The following is an 11,670-nucleotide window of genomic DNA, read 5'->3' on the forward strand; positions in this document are numbered from 1 at the left end:
TAGAAACACCGATGCCCACCCAATCTTGATATGTAACATGTATTAAGACGCATTCTCCTAATCGTTATTCACATAAATATCAATTAATTTAACCAACATAAATATAACAGTAAAAGAATGAATCAGATGATGTCACTTGTTCCGGGAGGAAGAGAATATACAAGAATCAAATTAAAGACTATAAAACTATAAATCTCATTACTGCACCTTCAAATCTTATCAGGAAAAGTCTCAAGTTCAGTTCTTTTTGCCAAACACCAGGCATAAGCAACCAGGTTCCTACTGGCAAAAGCACGAGTACCCTCTTCGACAAGTGTGGATTGATCTCGAAGATTTGCATGTGAAAGAAAAGAATCAATACAAGGGGCTAAATTCAAGCTCCCGAATCATAGCTCCGAGCTTATCAAATCCAACACAGAACAAGTAATTTCGAATTACCAAACGTTTCGACCATTTTCCCTACAAAGAAGTTTCGCACCATATCACGGTGTTTCTTGTGCCAGGTGCATTCAATCCTCCATAGGGTTGCTGAAGGAAACATCAAGCAGCAGTGGAGACTACCTGCTGGACTAGTCTTTCATTCGATTCTGATGTAGCGTTCCCCACTTCCATCCTTTTAGATCATAGCTAGTTTACATCTTTAATTCTCATTCATACCAGTAGATGATTTCTCCGTGCCAAGAAATTCTCGAGCACCGCATTCTTATTAAAACTACTAACCATTTCTAGTTTTAATCTTTTTGGTTTTTTTCCTGAAAGAATCATTGTCAACGCCATCTTTGGAAAACCCACTGCTTTCTGTCACCCGCTTATTGAATGACCCTTTACGTTTAGTGGAACCCTGGTGAGCCAAAAACGGGGAACCTGAAGAGAAAAAAGTATCGATCTCATTTCTCATGCCCTTCAAAGTTTCTGGTTGTGACTTGTGACTTGTATCTGCCAGAAAGTTAGAGCTTCGGGATGACAATGTCTCCTTTGATCCAAATGCTGCCTGGAAATCCTTGTAAGTGGATGCTTTAGAAGCTTGACTTGATCTCCATTGTTCCGGGCGCCTCGCGAATCTAATAGTGAGCAGTAAACGGTAATATATATCAATTAACGGATAAAAGTAGAGAAAACGAAACTCGTTATAGAGTTCTTTGGAAAACAAGAAATATTCCAGGCGTGCAATTCATCAATTACCAATAACACATTACCAAAGAATTTAGATTGATGTGTACAAAAAAAATCATACAATCTGTGTAAGTTACGATGAGTTGCTTAGGAGTAGGACAATGGAAATAATTTTTTTTTAGGAAATAAAATTATTCAGTGCAGCATATAAACCTATGATCATCGCGCACAATTTTTCCCCATGTTGACAACTTGTAATGCTGAAAGCAGTGACAGTGGATCTTATAATGAATTTCATATTACAAGATTTTTTTTTTCATTCAAAACATACTCCCTTAGTTGAGGCCTCATGAAATTAAATAAAGTTTTATGCCTCACATTCTCTTTTAAGGGATGAAAAACAAGACGTCTATTTTTAATCCTTTTTATCCATTTACATGCGTGAGAGACACTAAAAAAACTGGGAGAATATTAAAGTTTAGCAACACTTCCAATGAGAAATGGAAAGTAGATTTACCTCTCAACATCAAGTTTCTTCAAGAGGTAAGGGCCCTGTTTAGTCTTGGACAGCTCTGTTTGGACAAGTAGTAGTTCTGATACAATTGTTTCTCTCAGAGATATATTGCTCGCAGTGAAGCATTTATCAATAATAAATGAGCCAGAAGGATGCACAGAAAGCTCTCCAAAATGTCCTTGAAGCCTTAAAGTTTTGGAGCAGTCCATAAAATAACATTAGTAGAAACTATTGAACTCAAGTCTGTGAGACCCTTTATAATGCAATTTTAACCCACTAATAAAAAATAAAGGCAGTCTTACTTTTTGCTCAATACACTGCACGCTTACTTAAAAGAAACTGATATAGCAATGTTTAATATTGTAAACTAAAAAATTAACGGCAAGTGTGCTGTCAAATTCATACAACGAACATCAAAGGTCGCATGCTATCCTCTAACATGAAAGAGGATAAAAAAAACAACACTTCATGATAGATTTAAAATCCAATTTACTAATAGCATTATGCTCTTTGTTTTTAAAAGTTTATCAGGCAGCTACCAATTTATTTCTGCAGTTGCTGCAAACAATTCTGGGTTAACAAGCAAGCTGAACACACTGTTCACATAGCTATTCCAGGCACTGCATGGGATTTACTAGCACAGCGGAATGAATAAGCAAATTGAAAATAAGGTGCAACTTAAGACAAATTTAAATCTTACTTTATGATCAGCTTGCGCTTCTGCTTAAATGGAGCATTTGAGTTGAGAAAGGTTTCGATTACCCGGTTACTAGTGGGATCCTTTGATACTTCAAGAACATGGTTAACTTCTAAAGACACAATGGCAGCAATATAAACTTTTATGTATTCCTACAACCAGAAAACAGGGTGTTTGATAATAAATACACATGCAACAAAATGAACCAGCTTTGTAAAAAATAAAGTATCTTACGAGGAAAAAAAAAATCATGCAAAAAAGGATCTCTAGCACATTTATGCTGTAATCCAAAAAATCTTCTTATAAAAAAAATTGCATCACTTGGTGGATTTTTCTCTTGGAAAGTTAATTCCCATAGAATTAGTGGTTGAGTGGACATTGGAAAAGTTACTGGATTTCAAAGCTACACTATTGTTGCGGAAAAAGGAAAAGCAAAGGTCACATACACTTGGAAATTTGAAAATTGACTGCAGAATCAAAGAACCTAGAACTTGCATTTTGACACCATTTGGCCAATTCCAGTTGGCTTTATCATTAGAACCGAAGTAAGTGTCAAGAAACAAAATCCGTGGAATGATGGATGCTGAAGGCTCGTCTGCATTATGCACTGCATCAGAAAGGGCCTGACAACACTGCCACGATGATGTTGAAAAAATAGTCAGCAATTAAAACATAAAAAACAAAAAAAAAACTTTAAAACTATAAAGGGACACGGTGAAGTAAGGGAGGATCAAAAGTTACCTAAGAAAAAGTACATTTCACTGATTATTTTATCAAATAAAAGTTTTCATATATGAGATTAACATTTTCGGGATATGGAAATGTGAGTTCAAGTAAATATAAAGAAGGAAAATGAGGGACTTAGAAACCTCATGCTCATGGGTCTGAAGCCTTTGACCAGCAGCAAGAAGAGCCGCGACAACTCCTGACTTACCCATTTCGAAAAGAATCTTAAACTTGGTACCTAGTTCCTCGCAAATAGCTTTTACCTGGATAGTAAAATGATCAAGGAATTGTAAATTGCCAAACAAATCTTCCAAAAAAATTGAAATCAGGGAAGTGGGAACCATAAAAGGTTAACAAATATTATCATCATACATCATGTGGTGACATATGTGCCACAATATTAAAATCAAAAAGCTCAGAAAGGTCAACATAAAAACCAAATAGACAGCAAGGTCCATTGCAAAAAACATTGACAAATCACCTCACAACCAAATAATAGGTTTTGAACACATAAGATATAGCTTTCTCAGGCGAAAACAGGTAACGTTCACTGTTCAGAACACAATGATATTAAGCTTGCCAAGGTAACAGCCCACAGCCTTGGTCAAACCATGTAAATTTGACCCATTTCGAAGGGGTGACGATTTAAAATTATTTGCAGGTTCGTAAAATCTTTCTGTAAACTTTACTCCTGCAGGGAATAGAAAGATCAACTGAAAAATGCAAGCGAACTCAAATTAAGAATGAGCTGAAAACCAAAATAGCAGCCAACTTTTCAACCACGGGAATATTTGATACAAGCCAAGCTAATCAAGATCTGACATAGCAGCTCAAATAAAGGTAAAAGAGATTCTAACCCATATTATGGATAAATGTAGCATACAAAAATTAGACAAGTACAAATCCCAAAATGGTAGATAAATAAATAGAGCTTTAAGAAGTTTGGACGGACATGCTCACGACTTCTGGCATGAGACACCAATGCTTGCACAACAAAGTTAGCAAAGGGATGCGATGACATCTTGAACAAAGAAGCCTTGAAAACTTTTGTGAATATTTGATTATATAAGCCATCAGGAGATACTGCCAAAATAACCTGCAAAAGGGACGTTAAGTCTTGACAATTTGAAGAAATCACTTTAGAGAAAAAGTATTGTTCCCAGTTCCCCTAATATTTTGTTTCTTTTATGAATTTTAAGTGTCATTCTGTTCTGCGTGTTTTACATTCTCAATTTCCAAATATAAGTATGCTTTTTGTCAGAGCCACTCTGTTTTTATTTGTTACACCAGGTCTAACCGTTCATCTGGCTAAGTGTCTTGCTTCATCTACATTTATAATTTGTCATGACCACTCATCCCACGGAGACGAGTTCATTTTCACTTTAAGTTTCACATGCTTTTTATTCTCAACTCCATTTAAGCCTAAACAGTAAACATGGTTAAAATGACAATTTGGGAATATAACTATGAAATCCCAATATTCAATCACCGCTTTCGAGTGATAAGCTTTGAGAATAAGCTAACAGCCATATGATCAACAATAGTTATAACTGGTGAACCTGTCATCACTGTTTATGTGATTCTAGTAGGGACAAGGCATCACATTGTGACTTTTTATATTCAATTCCCTACCCAATATGATATTTAAGCTATGCAATAAAAAGAGAGACACTTTTTTTTTGACAAAAATGACACATAGCATTACTTCGAGTTGCACCTTTTATGAACATAGATACTTGCAGTGTTAGATTAAAAAAAAACATATCTCAACATCAGAACTTGTATCTATGATGAAACATGGGCATTCAAAATCATATCAAGAACGCAAAATTATAAGCTCCCACCTCCATTAAATGGCTGTAAGCATTTTCTTCCACCAAATGTAGAATTTTTTTTGCCGCTTCTGTTAAATATCCTTCCAAGTCTTTATCCACACTGCAGCCAAGGAGAATGGGAATTATACGCATCAACTCCGGCTCATTTCCAGCTAATAACTTCAAAGCGGTCTGCAATTACAGTATAGTTAATCACATGCAAAACTATTCACAACTGAGAAATACAATAAAAACCCATTTCTTATCATCTCACTAGAATTCTAAGCTTTTGATATTAAAATCATTGGCTAGCAACCATACACGAACAAGTTCACAAATATAGTGTCTTATGAATGAACATATTATCGTAACACTACCGGGTCTCGTGCTCATACACAGTAAAGATGAAAAATAAAGTAACCACCCCGGGTACCCATCCCCGGTTTAGTCTATGCAACAACAAGAAAAGATCTTCCTGTGTACCGTTGAACTTCAAATATGAGTCTCATATGTATTTTATGTAGGACTTACATGTGTGTTAATGCATCCAACAGCATATACTACAGAGAAAGATTTTCTCCTCGTGTAGGATAGATCAACCCTCATCCCCATAATTTCACCAGTGATGGAGTAGATTTAAAATGAATAGGTGTGCATGAAAGATCAACAAAAAAATTTGAACTACGAAATGATGAGGTGAAAAAATTATGACTACAGCTCAAACATACCTGCAGAACCAAACTACTATACTGATTCAATTGTATGGTTGCAATGTCCACTCTCAAAGGGTTCAACATTTCTGACATGAGAAATGTTAGTTGATCAGGAAATGACTGGTGTTGCTGTGAGTCATTGCCCTCCAACTTGGTGGATCTCAGATTCAAACGTTCTGCCAGAACAACTGCCGGCTTTGTGCTGTGAAACTCCGGGGTGTCTACAGAAACTCCTTTACAAAAGCAAAGCAGTCTCCGCAGAACGTGAGATCCATAAGAATTGCACATTAGATCACCAGCATTGATCACAATTTCCTGGAACAAAGCAAGGAGTGGAGAAATAAATAAATAAATAAAAAACATCACCATACAAAACCATATATTCCTCCCAATCGTTGGCAAATTATACAATCTGAAAGCTAAAACTTTTTTGATGAATGACAAAAAAAAAAAAAAATCAAGTAAAAACAGCAAGCTGTTTTCTTCTAACGCATATCCAAATTCACTCTATTCCCAACAAAAAACGGTTTCATAATTATCATGATCTAAGTAAGTAAATATACCTGGCATAACGAAGCTAGCGTCTCCCCAACGAGAGAATAAGTGTCGTCATCCTGAAGGTGCATGGCCAAAGACTTGAGGGCTGTTTCAGCGACATGTGAGCCAGACCTATCCATAGCAATACGTGAAAATTTCCCCGCACTGCTTCGAAGAAAAGAACAAAGCTGGTCACAAGAACAGCCTTCCAGGAGAGTTTGCATGGTATGGCTAATGATGTAGTCAGTTGCGAGTTCCAGCTCTTTCCCTCTAGCTTCCTCCAAAGCATTACCACAAATAACTGACCGCTGCTCTAAGTCAATCTCAGTTCCTTCTATCACATTTGCTATCTCGGTAAAGTACTTGGTTGTCTCTGGGTCAACCAACTTTCTACAACAAAAAAATTCCCAATATATGAATAGGAAACACGCACAACAATCGATTTCAGAACACTAAAAACTCAAGAACAGAATATAATTCGCATTCAAAACCTGATCAATGATGCTTGTGGTGTATAGGCTGTTTTGTCCTCTGAAAATTTTTTAGCTTTGAAGGTTGAGCCACCTGGTTGGTATTTAGCTGAATCTCCGCCATTTCTCTTCCTTTCTCGTCCGCTCATTTTCCCCATCCTTCTGTAACTTCACCAGCGGGCGTTGGGGAAAATCAACCAAAGAGGGAGCAAAAACTGCCGGGAATCAACCAGCTATGAACAAGGGTTTGAGAATCGGCTGGGCCTTCAAGTTTACTCGTGGGCCAAGCCCATATTTATTATTTTTTTTAAAAAAAAATCTTAATTGTTGTCGGAAACTCGATCCGATTCAAATTATCCGGGGTCGGATAGTACCCGAATGAACCCAACTAGTTATATTTATTTCTCACATCTATGATATACTATTATATATATATATTAATAAAAGTATAACTAAATAAATATACACGATTAAAATATATTTTAATATATTGATAAAATTATAATAAAATAAACATCTTATATTTGTATTTAAATAAAAGAACAAGAATTAAAATGACAAAACTTTCCATAACATTCCTAAATCAATTGCAAAAAATTTCGACTATCGAAATCATGTAAACGGAGACAAAAAGCGATATTTTTTATGATTTATAACATTCATGTTGAATACTTTTTTGAAATTTTCAGACTATAATATTGATCAGGTTTTCTTCGGTAGCGTGGAACCGTACCTTCGGGCTCCATCTATAGATATCAATTTTTTTTTATCAATGTATTAAAATAAATACAACCTTTTTAAGAAAAATCTAATCGATAAGATTATATTGAAAATTTAAAATATTACTTAGTCGAATTTAACGAGAGTATTGGACTTAAAATAAACTTAAGTTGAGGATACGCTTGATTTTTTTTTTTAGTTTAATCATGTATTAATTAAGTCATTTATAACTTTTTATGTATTAATTTGTCAGTTTATATATCGATAATTTGTATATCAAAATGATTTTCACTCCCTTCTTCTTATTATTATTATTATTGTTATAATTATTCATAATTTACTTATTACCATTCGTTCATCAATTATTTGGCATTTATCAATTATTTGGCATTGTTTTGAAGTATCTACCTGTCTCTATTATGTAAGAGAGGGGTCTCTTGTTATGTGGTGCACCAATGCCTCTATTAACCATTGTCTAATTTTTTGCCCACTAGTTCTGAGACTTGAAGAAGTGTAGTAAGATGAATTTTCTTTATTGTGGATTTTATTTGTTCAGAAAACTTATGTTGAAGACCGATCTATAATTTTTTACAACTTATGCAATTGGGTCATTTGAGAAGAGCTCTGTCGGTTGAAACACCAATTTAAGCAGTAACATGTTTGGTTTAAGGTTGATTGGGTATGATCACATTTGATGAATTTAAAAAAGCACAGACGGTAAGTTTGTTTCAAAATCGGAATAATAATCGTTTGGTAGATAAGAAGTGAGAAACGTTGTGACACTCGGAGCTGAGGAGGCGAGGAGTGATCGCCGGTGCTAAGAGGTTGCACGGACAATGAGCGGCTCCTGGTAGGCTTCTGGGCGGAGGGAGACATGAATGAACCGATCCTGCCGAAATGAGAGGTATTATGAGACTGTGTAGGTATGAGACTACATAGTTGAGGAGATTTTAAAAGATTTCATATGTACTACTCATATCAAGAAGGTGCATCTTCTTTTCGGGAGTTCATAATATAAGAACTCCAAAGTTAAGCGTGCTTGACATTATAGGATGGGTGACCCCTGGAAAGTTTCTCATGGTGCATGTAAGTGAAGACATAAGCATGCTGAAAAGACTCGTCGTGATACAGTGAGTCGTTACAAACGTCTCATGTAGGATTCTTTAGACTTGACTTTGATGCGCGATACAATGAGATGATTGGTTACGTTAGTGTAGGTGCGGTGATCCAAGATCACAATGGTATTGTTCGTGTTGCTTAGCTAGAGAAATAGATGGGCACGTAGGATTTAAAAACAAACAAACAAATACAAAAAATTAAAAAAATCGAACGCGTGCAATAAGGCTAGTTATTATTAATTAAAGATGGTCAATGGAACCCAAAAATGGGAAACTAAAACTAGATGACCGATTATAATAAGAAATGACCGATTTCGATTAATGTTAATCCACACGCCTGCAAAAAAATAAACAAAAGGCCTATAAAAACGCAGGTATGGGGTCAATAAGATCCGCAGCCATAGCATATGATATATGTTATTCAATTATTCTTTATCAATAATTTATTTGCTTTTGCAGCTGTACATGGCTGACCACGTACAATTTTCACCTCGAATATATATTTTTAGCTTAGGGAACGAAAATACGCAACAAAATAAAAATATACGGCGGAGCTTAATGTTTTATTTAGACAAATACTTTAATTTTTTAAGTTTTTATAAGCGGAAAAAAATTTAAAAACTAAAAACATTAAAATATGTGTTTGGATAAAATTTTAGTAAAATATTTATGGAAACATTTTTAAATTTTTTTGTCTAAATATAGTTTTTAAAAAACAATTGAAATATATATTTTGTGATATTTTTAGGCTTCATTTGGACAAGAACAAATAAAATGTTTTAAAATATTTTAATTTTTTTTAAGAATAAATATGTATTGGACAATTATTGTATAAAAACATTTTTACCATTATATAATAGTAAAATGAAGTATGAAAATCAAAACACTTTACTTTTTAACCATACATATATTTGTATAGAATTATTTTCCAAAACACAATTGTTCTTAAAACAATTTTTAAAATATTTTATAAAAAACAGTTATAAAAACGTTTTATAACTAGTCGTGAGCCTAAATTTCATATTGTCAATTCCGATCTTATAATATAAGATCTTATAATTTGGGGGATATGAAGGTGGAAGGCGTCGTGTATCATGCGTAGAAAATAGTTGCAACCGCATCTTAGCATTATTGCTTCATATTGTTGGAGAAAATAAGTAAACAAGGGAGTTGAGCAAAAAAAAAATCAGGTGATATATATTATTAGAGTATTAAGTGCGATTTTTATATGTTTAGAATCACATTTTTCTAACAATATGTCTTCGGGATTGTATTAAAAATCTTGAAAAAAATACGATTATTATTATTATAGTTTTTTTTAGCATAATTATTATTATTATAGTTGTTATTATCGTATATGTAAATTAGAACGAGATTAAATTTGTCTTGAAAAGAAAACAAATAACAAAATAAACATACCTCATTGTTTTCTATACTATTATGAAGACCATTATCATCATTATTATTATTATTATTATTATTATTTTAAAATACACTTTCCCAATCATTAATGATGTTTCTCGACAAAATCCTTTATTATTTAACCTAAATAAAAATGGATCATGCTACATGTACAAATTAGATTATAAATTAAGTTACAAATTGCATTTATAATTACAAAACTATCCTAAATACATTTTGAATTTTTTTTTTTAAATAATATGTAGGAATAATTTTGTAATTTCAATTACATTTTGTAATCAAATTTGTAATCTCATTTATACATATAGCATTTTTCATAAAAATGGTTCCTTAAAATAAAGTTTTCAAAATTTATTTCTTTTTTCGCATGAGTTTATTTAAGGAAAAAAAACTTATTTCTCCAAATATTTTTGGCAAAACATTTACACAAACAAACGTTACGTCACGCTACAATTTTGACTCGAAACAACATTAAAACTGCAACTACTATATAACATTCTTGTTCGGAAGAAAACTCATTTCCTGTGTGTCTCTCCTTTCTCAACACTTTCCTCTGCAAGCATTTGATTATATTATATATCTCAAACTCACTGAAACAGAAACAGAACACCAAAATGGAAGTAATTTCACCATCTCTAAATGTACCCTTCAACTTCCACACTCCCTGCATCAGCGCCCCTTCTAGCCCCCAGAGCCTCGGCGCCACCTTCTTCTACAGCGCCCCCAGCAGCCCCGCACGGAGTTTCCACGGCGGCGACAACTGCTCTCCGTCGTCTTCGTCGGCTGTTCCTTTCTACTGGGAACAGAGACCCGGAATTCCTAAAGAAGAATACTTCAGCAGCACCGAGCAAGGCACAGACTTCGAGTTCGATTCCAGTGCTAATTTCCAGAGATGTTCTTTGTCTGCCGACGAGCTTTTCGATGGAGGAAAAATCAGACCATTAAAGCCGCCGCCTGGGTTTCTGTACCACAAGAACAAGCCCTTGGGTTCTCCGAAATCACCTCGTTCGCCCACGAAACTGATCGTTGAAGCATTCTCCCCCCGCCACAGGAAGAAAGATTTCGACCCGTTTGCCGCAGCCTTGGAGGAGACGCGAAAATCGAACGTTCAAGAAAACGTAAATGCAGACAAAAGAGGAGGAGACAAAACATCGAGCGATTCATCCAAATACACTACAGGTTCCAAGTTTCGAGTTTCTGATCTGTTATCCGATCAAGAACCCACTAAATATCAACGCCCCGCCAAGGCTACACTCTCCTCTGCTTCGTCTCTCTCTTCACTCTGGCATAAAAAATGGAAGATCAAGAACTTGTTTCTGTTCAGAAGTGCATCGGAAAGCTGGGCAACAGATGTTAATAACGACCAGTTGAAGAAGAAAAATTCGTTCTTGAGGAAAACCCATGATCAAGAAGATGAATTTACTACAGAATCAAGTTTTAGTTCAACTGCTAGCGGTGAATCGGAATCGAGCAGGAGAAGATCAGTGCCTCCGATCTCAGCTCATGAACTTCATTACAGTGTAAAAAGGACAGTGGTCGAGGAAATGAGGAAGAGGAGGAGTTTGTTTCCACACAGACAAGGGATATTGGGTTGCTTGGGATTTCAACCAACTGTTCCTGAAATTCATCGTCAAAGCCTGTGATTTTGATCTGTTTCCATGAATTAAGGGGTGAAAAATATGAATAATTGTCATGTAGCAATGCGGTTTCGTGACTCTTGTTTGATGTGGATTCACGTTTTCTGTCATTCTCTTGTTTTGTATGTTTTTGAAAGCTCGTAAATTTTGCTAAATACAGAGTTTATATGCGTAATCTCGGATTCACTA

The 11,670-nt window shown here is 34.9% G+C and overlaps 2 protein-coding genes across 2 annotated transcripts; one reads left to right on the plus strand and one right to left on the minus strand.

Moving 5' to 3' along the window:
- Positions 1-96: 96 nt before the first annotated feature.
- On the minus strand, positions 97-6,837 carry LOC140880790 (pumilio homolog 23). Its single transcript, XM_073285557.1, has 10 exons — positions 6,606-6,837; positions 6,141-6,504; positions 5,593-5,892; positions 4,895-5,056; positions 4,003-4,146; positions 3,194-3,313; positions 2,771-2,956; positions 2,328-2,476; positions 1,631-1,813; positions 97-1,061 (listed from the first exon to the last, which is right to left on the minus strand). The coding sequence occupies exons 1-10, from the start codon at positions 6,740-6,742 to the stop codon at positions 716-718; spliced, it is 2,091 nt and encodes a 696-aa protein (XP_073141658.1). The 5' UTR covers positions 6,743-6,837; the 3' UTR covers positions 97-715.
- Positions 6,838-10,366: 3,529 nt separating this feature from the next.
- On the plus strand, positions 10,367-11,656 carry LOC140883689 (uncharacterized). The gene has a single exon (XM_073290249.1). It carries the CDS (start codon positions 10,459-10,461, stop codon positions 11,485-11,487), a length of 1,029 nt encoding a protein of 342 aa, XP_073146350.1. The 5' UTR covers positions 10,367-10,458; the 3' UTR covers positions 11,488-11,656.
- Positions 11,657-11,670: the final 14 nt, after the last annotated feature.

Source organism: Henckelia pumila, chromosome 2 (assembly GCF_033568475.1).
Source record: "Henckelia pumila isolate YLH828 chromosome 2, ASM3356847v2, whole genome shotgun sequence".
In the NCBI taxonomy this organism is placed as follows: domain Eukaryota; kingdom Viridiplantae; phylum Streptophyta; class Magnoliopsida; order Lamiales; family Gesneriaceae; genus Henckelia; species Henckelia pumila.